We start from the raw sequence: 18,469 nt of genomic DNA, 5'->3' as shown, positions 1-18,469 counted from the left end.
GATGTTTTAACCGGCACACACACACACACACACACACACAACATCACAGGTTAACAAACACTGGTTAATACACACTGGAATCTTTCAGGCGGTCATAAAAGCGAATGAGCCAAGGTTTACAGTTTTCTGCTGCTGAATAGCAATAAAGAGATCTCTGTGGACAAATCACCTTCCATCTACAGTTTTTTTGTTATTTGATAAATAATTGTCAAAAATTAACTTTCTTATCCCACAAAAAAGTCAAGAATCTGTTCTGCAACAGCACACAGCATAATTGGACCTATTTAAATTGATGTGCAACAATAAAACGACAATGCCTGTCTTCTTTTTTTTTCTGTCCAAACCCTGACATAATCTCATCAGAGGAGGTAATGAGAGGTTTTACATTGTGTCTGGATCACTGTGAGTCTCTCTCATCTGGCTCCCTGACCTGTATTTACAGTCAGTTTGATGCTCCATATTAAACTCCTAATCCTCTCTTTGTTTACACCCCCTATCCTATCCATAATCCCACGCTGAAGGTTGTTTGTGGCTAGTAGTTATAAACCTATTGTTATCGCTGCAGCCAGTGCATTTTGACTACACTATAATGCCTGTGAAACAACAGCCGTGCAAACCACGGATTGGTTTGGATTGGATCCATTGGATTGCATCAAGCAGAGAAAACATCTACGGAGATTGTACAAATGAAGAACTGTCCAGCGCATTATTAAAAACTGGCCTGATGAGTCCAGACGGACCCTGTTCCAGAGTGATGGGCGCATCAAGGTAAGAAGAGAGGCAGATGAAGTGATGCACCCATCATGCCTAGTGCCTACTGTACAAGCCTGTGGGGGCAGTGCTATGATCTGGGGTTGCTGCAGTTGGTCAGGTCTAGGTTCAGCAACAGGATGTGCTCCAAGAATGAGGTCAGCTGACTACTTGATTATATTAAATGGCCAGGTTATTCTATCAACGGATTTGTTCTTCCCTGATGGCACGAGCATATTCCAAGATTACAATGCCAGGATTCATCAGGCGATCGAATAGAAAGCTGAGTGGAGTGACATCATTCTGAGATTATACTAATTATCTAACACCCCAAGTTGGTCGCTGCTTTTTTAAAACAACTCCAGTCTCCTTGTTCACGGTGTTAACAAAAAGGTTGTGTCTAGTGTGATGTGGCAGAGTAATGATCTAATGCAAAAGAAGAAAAAACTCCTAAAAACATTACATTTTTTTACCATTCTCTTATGGTCCAGTTCTGGTGATCATGTGGGAACTGAAGCCTCAGGCATTTAAAAAGCTGATTTGTTGCCTGAGACTTTCAGAAGGCAGCAGGTCAAAGGTCACACCACAGCCTGATAATCTGGTGCTAATGACACTTTGGTAAAACCTCAAGAGGCTGTACGACTCGTACTGTATAACTACGCCTTCTCAGCATGACGTTTCTCTGGTGAACAGTAAGTTGTGGTAGAGATGAGGAGAAAAAAAGGCGCATTTGGTTCACAGGTGCAGCAAGAGGGGAGGTCTTCATCCATTTGCCCTTCAGCAGAGGAAGCAAGTCGTGCAAAGAATCTCACCGCAGACAGGATTGTTTACATCAGCCATTATTGCCTAATTTACCACAACAGAATGAAAATGCTGGGATGGCAAAACAATAAAGGAAACTATTGTTTGTGAAATGCTGGTTTGACATTTAGAAATTTCTTGCAAACATGTATATAAGAGGGAGAAATCTACCCATGGTGAGATGTGGGTATTAAAATGTCCGTCAGTTTTGCAGGTTAGAGATTCACAGATTGCAAATAGCAGCAAAGAAACTGGGTGTACGTTTCTCACCGGTCCTCCTTATTCTCACATTGTAACTCCATATTTAACTGGTTTTAGCCTAAGGCATCAACGCAAGTCATTTGTTTTGTTTTTTCTTTAAATTAACATCACTATTAAATGTTATGTGTGATATTTGTTCGGAGGAATTTACCACCAACTTTCATCTTTTGTCTTGCAAGTCATCGTGTCAGTTTTTTGGTTGCTGCACATGTAGGAGGGAGGGAGGGGGGCTCGCCCAGCTCTGCAGCCCACAGGTGGGGTGTTGCTGTGGGGGAGGGAATAATGAATCCAGTTTCACTGTGTGTGTGTTTGTGCGCTTGTGTACATTAGTTTTTGTGTGTGCATGTGCAACAGGGCAAGGCAGCTCACTGGCATGGATATTTTGTAGTTTAGTCTACTGAAGGGGTAGACAGAGTTTATTTAGAAGTCAGATGTTTTGCTTCTGTTTTTTAGGGACACATTTGGGTTTGGGGCCTTTTTACACAGTCCTGCAGCGGTGCAAGAGCAGCTTTTTGGAGGAGATGTTGTCTCCGAAAAATTGTTTTTGCAGAGTGTGATGGTTAGCGTGTGGAGAGGGAGGAGGAGGTAGAGCACGGGCCAAAAGGAGGGGGGAGGCGGGGTTAGATGGGTGTAAATCAATCCTTTGTTTTCGTTCTTGCAAAGAGGCTTATGTTTCAGCCTCACCCAAGGGCCTTTTCATATAAATTCAGCATAGCAACTTCACCAAAGTATCAGCAAACGATTTAGATAAAACTATAACATACCATGAGTATGTATACTTTAAAAATCCTTGACTGTTTAGGTATAATTTGGGCTTTTTTCCAGGGCAGGTCCACAGTAATTGAAGGGTTGTCAGTTTGAACCCTGCCCCATCCTTGTCCCTGTGTCCTTGTGTTCTTGTGTGAGAAACTCCACCTGCCCCAGGGCAGTCATGGCTGCGTGTAATTTATCACCACCAGCGTGGATAAGGGATTATAAATGTGAAACACTTTGAGTCTCTCGAAAAGAGCTAATTTATTATTATTATCAATATACAAATACTGTATCAGCTTTTCACAATACCTGCAATACAGTTTCTTCTGCTGATGTGAATAAAAGAGCGGGGCGCTCCAGCTGATGTGTTATCTACATCTGGGGAAACATCTGGTTTCCATCTGCTCGTGTCCTATTGAGCGTGAGCGTGACAATATGTGAGAGAGGCAAAAGGAAGGTAAAGGGCAGGAGGAGTGTGTGCACGGCTGGCTGCTCAGGAGTACAAACCAATGACAAATAGATGCAGAAAAGGGTTTGAGTCGTGTTTCCTGGCCTTAATCCAAAAATGTTCTTGTTTTGAACGTTGATCATTTCATATGATCTGAGATTGGGAATTTGCTTTCACTTGGAACAAACAAGACTGCTAAAAGAGGAAGTATTAGAGCTAAAAATGAATCAGGTCTTCATTTCTGTAGAGGCCAGATCCAGATGTTGACACAACTCATAACTAAGAGGGGCAGACAGATGTGGCTAAGTGATGGAGAAAGTCCTTTGAGTCTAAAGGAAAGAAGGTCTTAAAACTGGGCCTCATCTGAAATGCAGATTTCCCCCCAAAAAAATGTTTGTTGCTAGAAATGTTTTTAAACCAACAGAAAACAAATACCCTCTAGTGGCAGGCTGCAGCAAATGTGTTTAGTCCCCGCCCCCTCCATTTGAATGAACTGGAACTTTTTCAGTTTGAATTAAACACGGTGTTGATAGTACGGGCCAGCTGATCTTTAGTGTGACTTAGCTGGCAGGAAAATAGCCCATAACAACCTTCTTTGATGACGCAAAAAGATAAAAGACTTGAAGCTGAACTGTCGGCTGAGACTGCTCATGCTCATTCGTGAGTGAGTCGGCACGCTCCAGCAGAAAAACGTATGACTACTTGCTTCTGCTGTAATGTAACGGACATGTCTACAGACCAGGTCACAAATGTTATTCATGTTTGAATTTGATAATGTTTGAAAGTAAACTGATTGACTTGAGTTGTGAAAGAGCAAAACACGTTTTAGACATAAAGTAAGCTGGTACGTTTGTTATCGTCAGCCATGTAACGGAACTATTTAACTACATTAAATAATAAATAAGACATTTTTCCTGAGGTTTCGTGGTATTTGCATTCTCTTTGCTAAATGACTGTCAAAGAAAATTAATTAGCTCTGCAAGTTGGTCTAGCCACGCTCCATTGGAACCTCCACCACCCTGGACAGTCTGGTGCCACGCCAATCACAGTGCTCCATCTGTTTGATTGGCAGGATGTTACTGTGACTGAGCAAACTAAGATGGTTACAGCTCATTTGAAACAGCTTTGGCACCAGTTTTGGACTATTTAGACCAGAGGAGATAGAGGTACTTCAATTTACTTAGAAAAAGGATGTATTTGCGTCTTCTTCAATGGTGTATGGCAGACTGTCCCATTGACTGATATCCATAGCAGTGAGAACGTCTTGTTGTTTGTTGTCCAATAGCAAGTGGAAACGGTTTAAAATGCAACCGTAGATACCAGTGACTGAGAGCTATCAATTGGTCATGGCCAGACCATATATTCACATATAAGATGGATTGCTAGGCTAAAGGATGAGTTAGTGAACTCATTTTATTCTGGCTTCAGATTCACACATCAGCTCAAGCACGGAAGGTTACAGAACACGCTCTCACAAGCACAGCCTGAGGTGGTACCAGCCAGAACCCCTTCAAAATAAATGGAATTGCTACCTCTACATGCAATCATGGCAAAAAGTACTAGATTCAATCATATGGCCATTAAATGAAAATATTGTAATAATTTAATGTAACAAAAACATTACATAATGCAGCTTTAAAGGGCCTATCACATGCAGAGGAACCAAAATGCATCAACATTTATTGTTTTAAACGCATAAACATCACCATTACTGTTTATTCATGCCAAAATTGGTGTAAAATACTTCTACACAATAAATACACTTCTCTACTTCCTCTTTCAGATGTTTGTTTTCCTACAGGTTTCTCATGTTTCTTCCTGGTGCAAAAAGGAAACGCAAATATAAAAAGATAATTAAGAATTGAAATTTTAAAAGGGTTACCAGGGAACGCCACACCACAGTTTGTTTTAATGACATACAGAAAAATAACACAATAGAGTTTTACCTTTCAAGCACAGACCTCAAGCTGAATGTGAATTGGCTTCGTCTCGCTACAAAAAGCAATCCCAACTACTTTTAATGTGGTGGCCTCTCCACAGATTGTGCATGAAAAATTATGTTGTGAAACAAAATTATGCTATAGCGAAACGTGACAGTTACATGTGTTAATATATGTGACAAATAGGAGGGGTCCCAGGACAGATCCTTGAGATCACGCACCCTTTAAATTCTTAAGAAAACTGGAACTGAAGCCAGCAGATGCTACGCTATGCTTTTCCTCCAAATTGCATAAAAGTCTTTAAAAAAAATCAACAAATAGCTGCACAATAGGATGTTTTATTATTCCCTAAAACCGGTTTGAAACTCAGGCAGGACATTTTTAGAAAATCACACGTGAAAGAGTCAAACTCCTGATTAAGAATAGATGGTTTGGAAATTGGCCTTTGGTCATTATATAGTAGATGGGAAAGGACAGATTTGTACACACAAGGAATGTTTGGACTGTCATCATTATTGGATGTCCCTGAGTTTTACAGATCAGAACCGCTCCTGAGTCTAGACAATAGCCAGATGTCAATTGTCTCTGAATAAGTCTGAAAACTCTCTAGACTCAACCTGACATTTGCCTTTAACGAGTTCCAGGAGGAGCCGGTCTATTGGAATCTATTGTTGTTTTGCTTGAAAATCTGCATTTTTCTTTCCAAAATTTCCACTAAACACATCATTGGGCTTTTACTGAACCGTTTATTTAGTAATTTTTAGGTCTAGAGCATTTCCTGTTGCACATGGGAGACATTTGCATTCATAAAACTGCAGCAGATTATATTGAAATTAGTGTATATTATGGTAGGTGTGTGATGCAGCAAGAAAGTGTGAGACAGGAAGCACCCAGGGGCCCACGGTTAGCCACAAAGTAGTAGAAGTCCCTAATATATTCAGTTTGTGTGTGTGTGTGTGTGTGTGTGTGTGTGTGCGTGTGTGTGTGTGTGTGTGTGTGTGTGTGTGTGTGTGCGTGCGTGCGTGCGTGTGCGTGTGTGTGTGTGTGTGTGTGTGGTAAACCTTGCTGATATGTCCAAAGATTAAAAGCTGCTGTAGTGAATGTATTTACTATGTTTATGTGACAGTTTGCTGACTTCCTCCTTGTGAGGAGGCTGCGGTGGAAACTTAATGTGATGTTGCAACAAGCAGACTTAATTCTGAAGACGTTTTATTAATTATTAACAGAAAAACTCACTTTCAGTTAGTTAGTTATCTCTGTTTTCTTGCATGGAAGACCTTTAGGTAGCTGCAGTCAGCTCAAAATAAGAGATACCTGTTGTTTCAGATTGACATCAGTGCTCTGGGCCTTGTTCTGATGAGAATCACGTGTCTGCTGGTGTGTCATGGGTGTCCATGCAAGTTTTTATCTGAAGGACGCTCAAAGGGACTTTTAAAGTTCAGCATCATCAGGGGTTGATTTTGGGGGAATGTTTTCTGTTACATATTTCTACATGTAGGGTAGTCCGTCTAAGAACACAAAATGTTCTAAGACTTTGAACATTGGGTCAGGTTTAGTAGAGGTCATAGAATGTTTTCACTGAAACTTGAGATGTTAACTTACAGCGCCCTCTCGTGGTGAAAAACAAATTCAGCTAAAATTTGTACGGCATAAAACAAATAAACAAACGAGTGAATGAAAAAAAGAAAAAAGTGGAAAAGTAATGGAACATTTTACTGAAACATCATGATTTTTCCATGAAAATAACAATAGTGTGATGTTTCCTGTGGGATCCGTGGGATGAACAAGGCCAAACAGGGACCTGTGTGTTTACTTGTGTGCCACACCTGTTGTACAATCAGAACCATGAACGTTTCAGACACATCATGTGGCTTCTGTGTTTTCTCAGATTAAATTTACAGTTTTTTTGTCACACCAACCTAAACAAACACAGTTTATTTTTTATTTTTTCAAACTTAAATTCTTGGTTATTTTAAGTGAAATGCTTGTCCAGTGGGAAATTAAAATACCCTGACGGGGATTTTCCTCTGCAGCAGATCTCACAAGAGTTCTCAAATGGAGACTTTAAAATGAATTAACATGAAAGATTTAATGTAAACAATTAAACATAATGGGGAATCATTTCCAAGAAACATTAGCAACATCCATCTATCCATTGTCTGAACCCGCTTTGTCCATGTAGGGTCGCGGGGGGGCTGGTGCCTATCTCCAGCGGTTGATGGGCAATCAGGCGGGGTACACCCTGGACAGAGAGCCAGTCCACTGCAGGGCAACACAGAGACACACAGGACATACAATCATGCTCACACACTCACACCTAAGGATAATTTAGACAGACCAATTAACCTAACAGTCATGTTCTTGGACTGTGGGAGGAAGTCAGAGTACCCGGAGAGAACCCACGCATGCACAGGGAGAACATGCAAAGTCCATGCAGACAGATCCCAGGCCGGGAAGCGAACCCAGGACCTTCTTGCTGCAAGGCAACAGCTCTAACCACTGTGCCACTGTGCTGCCCACAGTAGTAACACTAAAATTAAATAAGTAGTTTCTTCAGCATTTGTAAAAAAGCAAACTTTGACTTTTCTTCTGTATTTCATTTTGAATAATTCTGTGAGATCAGCAACTCAGATCTGCAGAATTTAATCCCTAAAGCATGCACTAAAATATAGTGGGGAAAAATAACAAAAATAAAAAATAAATATCCCCAAAAACATTAGGATGGTCAAAGAAAAAGTTAAATCTTATTACTTGACATTATTATCACATTGATTCGGATAAGGCTAGAATGCCTTCTCCGGGTCAGGGATGAGGTCCTGCCCCAAGTGGAGGAGTTTAAGTATCTCGGGTTCTTGTTCACGAGTGAGGGAAAACTGGAGCGTGAGGTCGATAGGCGGATTGGTGCTGCATCTGCAGTGATGCGGGCATTGTACCGGTCTGTCGTGGTGAAGAGAGAGCTGAGTCAGAAGGCGAAGCTCTCGATTTACTGGTCGATCTACGTTCCTACCCTCACCTATGGTCATGAGCTTTGGGTAGTGACCGAAAGAACGAGATCGCAGAGTGGCTGGGCTCTCCCTTAGAGATAGGGTGAGAAGCTCGGTCATCCAGGTGGGACTCGGAGTAGACCCGCTGCTCCTCCACATCGAGAGGAGCCAGTTGAGGTGGCTTGGACATCTGGTCAGGATGCCTCCTGGACGCCTCCCTGGTGAGGTTTTCCAGGCACGTCCAACTGGGAGGAGGCCTAAAGGTAGACCCAGGACACGGTGGAGAGACTATGTCTCTCACCTGGCCAGGGAACGCCTTGGAATTTCCCCGGAGGAGCTGGCCCAAGTGGCTGGGGAGAGGGAAGTCTGGGCCTCTCGCCTTAGGCTACTGCCCCCGCTACCCGACTCCGGATAAGCGGATGAAAATGGATGGATGGATGGATGGATGGATTATTATCACATTATTATTTATAACATTATTCCCAACATGCATCAAACTACAACTATTATTGCCTCAGATAAACTGAAAACTATGCAGAAAAGTTACTTTAATTCCTTTTTTTCTTGGTGTTCACATTGAAAGGATTAATCATCACTAAATTACTAGTTGCCCAAATGATGCAAAACACCAGAGAAGAACGTCTTTAATAAAGATACAAGTACGAAGAATCACAGAATGACTCAAGGACCCAAGAAAATTCCTCTAAAAAAAGACGTCTGGAAAATTGATGTGTGCTTAACTAAGGAAAGCAAAAAACAGACTTTGGACAGAAGTAGTGACATTAACCCTCCCACTGTCTTTATGGGTGACCCCGTGAGGAAAGTTGACCATTGAGCAGGATTGATGGTTTATCCCTTGTAATGAGTTAATTTACATGTTATTTAATCAGCCATAAGACATAAGATTCCATAGTAAATATGAAATCGACCTTATGGATCTGTGGGTACTGTTTAACCAGAAGACTGGAACTTTTTATTGCAGGGATTAGGTAACAGCTTCGTATTAACTCAGACACAACAGAAGAGACCCTTTGGGTCAGAGAGATACAAGATCATCCCGCTGATAGCAGGGTCCTGGAACTGAAGACTGACAAGGTCATTTATAGAAAAGCCAAGTTGAACAGACACAAACCCATCAGATGGTTGAAAGATGGATGCATCATCAGGGGCCCACAAGGGTTTGAGGGACCATGAGGTGCCCATATCTTTACCTTGTGTGGCAAGAGGGTCTGTAAAGTTGTTGAGATGACCGTTAAGGAAGTTCTCTGGCAGAAGTCGAGCTTCAAAGCCGAGTTTCTGGCCACCGATGTAACTGGAAAGGTGTTTACCCGCCCACATGGTGGAAAGAGAAAGATTATAGCAATCAGGATATTTTAACACAAGTTGTTGTTTGTCTCGCTCGAACACAGTGGTAGGAACCTCTGCTTGGTCCACGACCTGCTCAGTCTGAGAGAAAACATCAGAATGTGACTCTGATGAAAGCTGAATCTGTGGTGGCAAAGGTTCTGGGCTAGGTGGTGAACATGTTGTTCCCGCCTGCTCAGAGTTACCAATCGTAAGACAGTGGAGGTCAGGAGGCAGAACGATGGGCAGTGGTTCTTCAACCCCTGACCAGAGTCCCCCCCTTCCTCATTAATGAAAGCATCAATGCGCCTCAGAAAGTCCATGCCAAGGGTGAGAGGCATGGTTCCACTCTCGGAGATGTACACGGGGTGTGTCAAGCTCATGGGACCGATCGTGAATTGGAGCAGAGTCTTAGAAGACTAGAGCACTGTAGAATCAGAGAAAACACGGATAGTTAATGCACAGGGAGTCAGTTCTGGAGGATGTACGCCTCCACCTACATCCAGGCAGACGCGGTCGAAAAGATGCCTTAAAGATGACGTGGGCATAGTTTTATACTTCGGATGTTTTGGTTTATGGTCGAATGAAAAGATAACAGATTTACCAAGCACCGCCAAAACCACGCCTCCGTCAGATCTGGCAGATTCTGATTGGATCAGTAAAGCGATGTGTCGTCTCTTAATGCTACGTGTGATCAGTCCTAGTGGGAACATTTAAAGTCATATTACTTATTATATTCTATAGGATTATAATAAAGTAATTAATATTTTGATTTCTTAGATTGGTCACATCTTATTATTGACTAACACTTTGTTTGATTAGCTTTATTAAAATAGAGTTCTTTGATTTATTAAAAGGAGAGAGTCCTTTCTTCATTCTTCTCTTGAGCTGGAAAGAAGCAGTTTAGAAGCAGATGCATGAGACCTTGAGGCCATGTCTCATGCAGACTAGTTCTGTGTCAGAGGAGAGGGGGAAAATGACTTTTGGTGGAAAAGATTCATTTCATTCCGTTTCACCCTTGGGTCCATGTGGCAGGGGTGAGGTGGTGCTCACTCCTCACCCCTGTCACATGGACCCAAGGGATAAACCATCAACCCTGCTCAATTGTCAACTTTCCTTGCGGCATCACACCCATTAGGACAGTGGGAGGGTTAAATAAATAGCAGTAAATACTTCTACAAAAGTACTTTGTTTTACACAAAAAATATACCCACATGCTCCACAGTAAGAGTGTATTTAGCTGCAGGCAGTAGTGAGAACGAGTCATTGATTAGTGCTCAGATGTTGTTTTTATCCCTACATGAGTCTGAAACCTCTGCTTTTCCTGCTCACAGAACAAACTCTTTTCTTCTGAAGCAAACTTTACATTTATCAGCAGGTTGTGTCACATTCCAGAGAACGTGTCAGAACAGAAGAAAATAATTGTGCGTACTTCAGTTTCATTTGGCAGAACTAGAACGTTTCTGATCCAGTTGACCCCAGCTTGTTTTCCTCCTCTGCTCCAAATGTTCCCCTCCAGTGGACTGGGAGCCGTGTGGTCACCTGTATTGCTTCCTCAAACCTATCCTCATCTTCACATTTCCTGCTCTGTTTTTATTGTCTTTCCTCCTTAATTCCATGGGCAGCTTGTCCATTTCTCCACCCTGCTGTATGCTGATTAACCAGTCATAACAGTTACATGTGGAATTTTTCATTGCCTCGCCCCAGGGGCACCATGCTGCCTCTGCCTGTGTTGCCTCCTGCTATTTTTTTTCCCACTCCAGCCCTCTCTTTCACTCTCAGTGGTATTATTCTGAAACAGGGAGCTGTGGTTGGTTGTTTTATGGTTGACCCAGCTGTATGGGGTAGCTCTCAGTTCCTCATCTGCGCTCCATGGCCTGCCATCTCTCCAGCTCTGGCTCCTACACCATCACCATCATCCCCCTCAAGACCAGCCTCTACAGCCCGGACGCCCTCCACTTCTACCTCTGGGTGAGGGGTTGTTCGTTTACATTTTCTGCAGTTTGTTTTCAAACAGGATCAGAAATTGATTTAAGCTTTTACTTCCTCCTCAGTTCATAAAAATGTCAGCAGGTTGACACATTTGACCTTGTCTTCAGTTTTGGAATGTAGCACATATCACTGAATCATTTATCTTTTAGTCAAGGCAGCTGTCACATGCATATTTCTTTAGACTGGCTACAGATTCAGGTTTTTACATCTGCTAGTTGATCCTTTTTAATTTTTCTTATTTTTCTGAGAACGGCGCAGCTGGAGGGAGTTTCAAAGTGCCCTGACAGGTTGGACTGACATTTTTACTTCTGGACTCTAATTGTAAAATATATTTCTTAAGTAAATCTAGAAAGCTCTTGTTTGAAAATACCATTTTGGCTCTTAAAATATTGTTTAGTGATGTTTGTGAATTAAAAAGACTCTCAGACACACTGAAAATAGGTAAATGGACCCAAGCACAAATAAATTCACCTGATAACTGTTTTTCTGTGATAGTTAAAGGCACAAGTTAAAAAATTACCACAATTATGTTTACGTTATTTCATCATTTTATTTATTATTTTAGTCATTAATTTATTTATTTTGTTTTAAAATGCCCACAATTAAATATGATTGGTGCTGTTTCTTTTAGTATATTTAGCTGTGAAGTGATGTAGTGCTCAGAGTGTGTGCTGTTACTAACCTTCAGTTAGGCGATCAATAGCTGTAACATTGACAGAGCTGTAGCCATGTTTGTGTTGGCTATGAGCAATGTATGGTGAACCAGAACATTCAACAAAACATAAAACACAGAAAAAGTAAAAAGTCACAACACAATGACAAAACATGTTTTTGGCTTAGCGGGTGTAACAGTTACGCTTTATCATAAGTTTCAGTTAAACACAACTTCCTTCTAATGCTAACTTATTTCGTTTCTTTGTTTTCTGTTTTATAAATTCTTCTGTTGTAGGGTTGTTATTGTGAGGCGGTTTCTTGAAGTTTCTACAGGTTCTTGTATTCTGTTGACCCTTCTAGGCCACCATATTCAATAGCTTTGGTAGCGAAAGAATCATGTGCGAGCCGCAGTTCTATGTCTAAATAGAAGGTGTCACTAATGAGAGAATTATAGCGCCACCATGCTAGCCTAGAATCTATTCTAGACCATCAGTTTGCCAAAGCACAAGGATGGTCTAGTCATGCTCCACTGGAACCTCTGCTGCCTTGGACAGTCTGGTACTGATCCAATCGTAGCGCTCTATCTGTTGGGGGGGGGGGGGGGGGGTGTTGCATCTTCTTCAACAGTCTATGACCATGGCGGGCAGCCCCGTTGACTGACATCCTTGGTGGTCCAATCACAGCGCTCTATCAGCGCTCTATATAGTCACATATATAAGATGGTTTGCCAGGCTACCACTGTGCAGGAAATTGCTCTGCAAATTACATTTTACACAGTAGAGTGGAAAAAATGTCTTTCATTGATTACATTTATTTTACATGTTCATAAACACATTAGCTTAGTTTTTGTGTAAGTTTTAGTAAACTACTTTCTTTACATTCTTCTTCCTAAAATCCTGAAGTCCAAGAGCCCCTAAGGACTTTTTAAATGTGTCTCATCAGCAGGTGCTTCCAAAATTTATCCAGCGATTAAAAATATATGTATTTTTTGAATTGCAACAGCTTTCTGACCCTCTCCCTGATGCAGACCCCCCCCCCCCCCCCCCCCCCCCCCCCAAAAAAAAAACACTTCTGAAGGATGACTTATATTCTGGGGTTTGGTCAAATGCCTCCAGACCAGTTCAGAGAGAGATCAAACTTAAAGATGTGAGCTACTCTCCTCCAGACCTATTGGACGTTTGACTGAATGGGAAGTTACAGGTTTTGTGTTGTCCACCTGGCAGTGAGAGAGGAGCCCACGCTGACTATGACATAGCTTTACTTGTCTAGTTGTCCATAATGTCCGTAGACTCTCTCTTGACCATTCATTGCTAAAGCAGCCATCTTTGCACATGACTCCATAATAACAGTAACCGCTGCACTTCTGTCCTTCCTACGTAAACCACCTCAGCTAATTTAAAAACACATTTTTAAAATGACAAATTCTTTCTTTCTAAATATATAAAAATTCATTTTTAAAATTCGACACTTTTGAATACGTTTTTGTAAGGGCAGATACTCTTATTAGTCCTTTGTATTTTATTTTTGCTGTATTTATTTTTACTAAGTATTCTGAAAATACATTTCTGTTGCCTTGATCTTTCCATGTTGGCTGAATGCATCATGTGACTCATCCCCACATGGCCAAGCTTCACAGCTTCCTGTGGAAAGCTAAACATAACCAATGGTTCACAAACCTTTAATCTGATTTCAGAATAATTTTGAATCCCTGAAAATTAGGAAAATCAAATGTTCCTGATATGTCTTCAAAATTGGAGTTTCTAATGTTCTTCTGTGACATTTCTTTGATACCTGCTTGTTAAATTATGAAGTCACATTCATATCCATAGTGTGTCTGGTCTTCATGGTGTTTTTTTTTTCTAATTTAACCCTCACACTGACAATAGAACTGAATGTTTCTGCTGTAACACAATACTTTGGGTCCACTCTACTTTGGGTCTTACTCTAATAAAACAACTAGAAAACTTTTTTTTAACTTCATGTTTCAGATCAAGCATCTGAAGGACTTAGAGAAGGAGAAGGATGCTCTATGGTCCGGTCTGGAGATTCTGGAGAAGGCTCGGCTCTGGTACATCCAGCGGCTCAAGGAAAACCAGGCCCAGCAGGACATCGAGAGCAGAAAAGGGTCAGGAAACTACCTGAACGTTGCAGCAAAGGTAAAGCAACTAAAATCACCTTTAGCATTCTGTTGTGCTGCCATGTGGTTCTCTACTGCATCCATAAACACTCCAGACATGAAAAAATTCCATACATTTCTTTCTGTTCTTGTTTGCTTTTAGGAATCATGTGCCTAAAACATGCTGTTTCAAAAGGTCCCCATGTGTGACATCACAAATAGTAAAATTAGAATAGAACCACCTTACAGGTGCAAGAGAGAGCTACTGCTGGAGGACCAGCTCTACTCTAAGCCCCTCCACGATATCGAAGCTTCTCAGCTTGTTGACCCTTTGTTCGTGACGGCACACCATTCATGGGACTGCCTCCTTCACCATGATGGTTGGAAGAAAAGTCGTTTACACACATTTAAACTCTAGTGAAGCTAGTCAAAACAAGCTAGTTTGTACCCTTTTATCGCTTTTATTTAGTTGATTTTCCAGTAAAATAGTAATAGTTTGCTGCATGGTTGGCTGCACTAACAGACAAGAGGGTAAACTCAATTCACCTTTTTTAGCCAATTTTGCATTTGTTACAATGTATACAAAAGAAGAACAACAAAAAACAACAAAAATACGGAGAAATTAAAAATAATAAACAACAACAGATGCAAAAACGAAGACAAAGAGACTCGAACAGACAGGTGAGATAGAAGGAAAAATTCTGTTTAACCTATAGTTTTTGAGTAATGCAAGTGGTGAATAACTTGAAATTGTATCAGCTGGAGTCTAGCATTCACCGTTGTTGCTTTTATCCCAGCTGAGGCTCTATCCCATAAATCGGCGGTAATCTCTGTGCCAGCATCTGCCATCCAGGCATCTTTAATATGAGTTGATGAAGTAGGTCTGGGAAAAAGACTAACAAATAGAGTGATCAGGTGCTTGGAGGCCAGATGTTTTCCCAGAAGTTCGTAAAAATTGTGTTGTGAAGGCAGTTTGTCAAATTGCATTATTGACTGGCTTACGAAGTGTCTTATTTGTAGGTACCTAAAAAATGGCCTGGTGGAAGATTGAACTTAGTTTGTAATTGAACAAAGGATGCAAATTGCTTGTTTATGTAAAGATCTCTAACTGTAATTAAACCCTTGTCAGCCCATTGTCTGAACACCAGATCTAAAATGGCTGGTTTAAATGCAGGATTATGGCAAATAGGAACATAAACAGATGTGTCAGGGAGATTTAATATTTTCTTTAATTGTTTCAAGATTCGAATGGAGTTACGCAACATGAAGTCATGCTTGACTAAATTGGAAGGAATGTCCTGATTACTAAATGCCAATGTCATTAGCGACGCGCCGGAAAGCGACCTGCAGGTATGCTGTTCAATTGCTGGCCATCGCGGAGCTGGTTCATCAGCACCACCATGGTGGCACCAAAAGACCCAAGCCCTGGCATTGCAAGCCCAGTAGTAATGTCTAATTATAGGCAAGCCAAGTCCCCCTTCTGTAACGGGTTTGTGGAGATGTGCTTTGGATATTCGAGGGGTTTTATTGGCCCAAACAAATGAAATAAGAATAGAGTCTACTAATTTGAAATACGATGCAGTGAGCTAGACTGGCAGATTTTGAAATAGGTAAATAAATTTAGGGAGGATAACCATTTTAACTATATTTACTCGGCCGATTAAAGAGATGGGAAGTAATGTCCATTTATCTATTTTATTTTTGAGCTCCTTCAACATCTCTGTAAAGTTAAGTTTAAAAATAAGTTTAGGATTTCTGGGGACAGTGATACCCAAGTATTCAAAATGCTCATTTGTAATTTTAAGTGGCAGGTTTTGAAGAACGTTTTCATCTAGGCCATCGGACAGAGGCATCAGTGCACTGTTCTCTCAATTTATGGTAAAGCCGGAGTGTTGTCCAACTTCTTTAATTACCTCAAGAAGAGGTGAGATAGACTGTCTAGCATTGTGTAAGGTCAAAACGATATCGTCCGCATATAAGCTGATAATAGACTCGGATTCGTTGTAACAAAATCCAGAGATTTCAGGGTTGTTCCTAATAGTGATGGCTAAGGGCTAAAGCAAAAAGCATGGGCGACAGGCAGCATCCTTGACGTGTGCCTCAATGTAGCAGGAATGGGGGGGACTTATTGTTGTAGTGAGCACACACGATTTAGGCCGTGCATTTTCGCAACGGTCATGAACCTGTCTCCAAAACCGAATTTACTAAGAGCAGCAAACATGTAGTCCCATTCCATTTGATCAAAAGCTTGTTGTGCGTCCAAAAAGAGGACTGCTGCATGGGGTGACTTGTTAGAGTGCATGATGTTGAGGAGCCTGCGGGTGTTTGAGAACCCGAACCTTTCGGGAATAAATCCTGTTTGGTCACTATGTATTAAGCTACCTAAGTGTTTGTTTAATCGGTTGGCCAGGATTTTAACTATAATTTTTTGGTCGGTATTTAAAAGGCTAAGAGGGCGATAGGAGGATACCTTTGTTTCATCTCTTCCTTTCTTTAACAGAAGGCAAATATTCGCATCGTATAGCGTATCCGGAAAAAGGCCTATTGAAATTGAAGAATTCATCATGCGGTACAGCAGAGGGGCAAGTTCGTCAATGTGAGCTTTATAAAACTCAGTGTCAAATCTGTCAGGCCCACAGGCCTTACCATTAGGGAGGGAGCGGATGGCTGCTTTAATCTCATCCAGGGTGAAGTCAGCATCCAGCTGTTGTTGCGCGGCTTGGCTTAACATTGGTGTGTCTATCTTATTAAGAAACTCAAAAATGTCTGATTTTGATGAAGTTGACTTTGTAGTGTACATGTCCCTGTAGTAGTTATGGAAAATGTCGTTTATCTTTAAAGCATCTGTTATTATATTGCCGTTAGCTGCTATTTTATGGATCATCCTTTCAGCCTGTACACTTTTAATTGTCAGGCCAGTACGCTGTCAGCTTTATCACTCAGTTCAAATTGCCTTTGCTTACGCTTGGATACATAGTTGCGAACCTGCTCACCAATTATTCGGTTATCTTCAAACTTTAAACTTACCATATCTTTTAAGACTTAATCTGATTTAGAGGTGCGATACAGTTCCTCCAGTACAGGGAGCTAAGCTGTGATTTCCAACATACGCTTCTGTCTGGCCTTTTTACTGAAGGACTGATCAGAAATAACAGTCGCCACTTTTTTTCTCTGTCAATAATCCTGTAATTCACCGTTGGCTCACCTAGGTGTGCTATTTCTTCCAGTAACTGAACTGGACTTGAGCTAGTTGAAGCCATGCTCAATGTTGCAAAAAACAGCAACAACACCAAATAAGCAATCTCAGGCTCTTTTGTTCAATACTTGTTTTGCTCACGGTTTACTATGATTTTGACCTCCAATATGGTGGACCCACATGATCAGGTGGTGTAGGTGCAAAGGGTAAATAGCAGCCTGAGCGGGGTATGGGTGGGCGTGACCAGCTCCAGCTTGTTTTCTCAAATTGACAGAGCCCTGTGGCCATCTGGAAGGCACTGAAACAGTCAAGAATAAAACAGCTGAAATCACTTTATGTGAGAGGGATTTAGTGCAAAAATCGTCATAAACATGTTTGTTATCGACCATAGAACTTTTGTAACTTGTCAAAAAATGTCAGAATATTTCCCCCTTAACCATTTTTCAATTAAACTCTCTTCATTCCAAACAGAGAGAAGTTGTTCTTATGTTTTATTTAGCCACAGCATAAGCCTGTTCTCAAAGTCTGGTGATGTCATCTGCTGCCTCTCCACAGGCTCGATCTTGCCTCCTCAGATCTTACATGCAGCAGGTTAATGGCTCTTTGGGTTCTGTGATGAGTGAGCCCAATGCCAGCAGCAACCCGTCTCTTGATAACATGGAAGATGCTGACCTCCGGTGGTACAACACGGTGCTAACCCAGGTTAGCTGAAACACAAATCTGTTTCTGAGTAGTTACTAAATCATCAAGAAGTTTATATTACAACCTTAATTTATTCTGCTGTGCTTATAAAAACACATTTTCTGCATGTTCCCTTTACTTTTTTTTGCCTCGTTTTGACTCTGCTCTTTGTCCTTTTTTCCCTTAGAAAGTGAGTGACAAGAACCGTCAGATCTCTTTGTTAGAAATGGAGAAAGGTGACCTGCTTCAACAGCTCGAGGACCTGCAGGCCTGCTGACTGAAGTAGTAAATGGAGACAGAAAGACTCAGCTCTTTTTCTTTTCTTTTTCTCATAAATTTATTTAATATAAAGGAAATTGTCAAGCTGAAAATAGACCGTAGCAGCTGATTTTCTGACCAGATCGTGAAAGAAAACTCTCTTGTTCAGCGCGAATCAGTAGAACACATAAGCAGATAAGTTTTATATTAAAGTAAAGTTTGTTAGAAGTGAAAAACTGTACCGGGAAGTGCACCTTGTCAAGAATGAAATCATATCAAAGGAAAGCTAAG

General features: G+C 41.2%; 1 protein-coding gene across 1 annotated transcript; it reads left to right on the top strand.

Annotated features, from left to right (window-relative positions):
* The first annotated feature begins 11,041 nt into the window (after positions 1 to 11,041).
* LOC107384099 (suppressor APC domain-containing protein 1) lies at positions 11,042 to 18,343 on the top strand. The gene is made up of 4 exons (XM_015957161.3): positions 11,042 to 11,252; positions 13,916 to 14,083; positions 17,795 to 17,941; positions 18,108 to 18,343. Exons 1-4 carry the CDS (start codon positions 11,154 to 11,156, stop codon positions 18,195 to 18,197), a joined length of 504 nt encoding a protein of 167 aa, XP_015812647.1. The 5' UTR covers positions 11,042 to 11,153; the 3' UTR covers positions 18,198 to 18,343.
* The last annotated feature ends 126 nt before the right edge of the window (positions 18,344 to 18,469 follow it).

This window comes from Nothobranchius furzeri, chromosome 1 (assembly GCF_043380555.1).
Source record: "Nothobranchius furzeri strain GRZ-AD chromosome 1, NfurGRZ-RIMD1, whole genome shotgun sequence".
Lineage (NCBI taxonomy): Eukaryota > Metazoa > Chordata > Actinopteri > Cyprinodontiformes > Nothobranchiidae > Nothobranchius > Nothobranchius furzeri.
Note: the sequence above shows the minus strand (reverse complement) of the source record. Positions and strands in the feature narration are given on the sequence as shown.

Coding starts and splice junctions, on each gene's coding strand:
- LOC107384099 (XM_015957161.3), top strand. CDS start 11,154: ATGGCCTGCCATCTCTCCAGCTCTGGCTCCTACACCATCACCATCATC. Junction 11,253..13,915: donor CCCTCCACTTCTACCTCTGG/GTGAGGGGTTGT, acceptor TTCATGTTTCAG/ATCAAGCATCTGAAGGACTT. Junction 17,942..18,107: donor ACAACACGGTGCTAACCCAG/GTTAGCTGAAAC, acceptor TTTTTCCCTTAG/AAAGTGAGTGACAAGAACCG.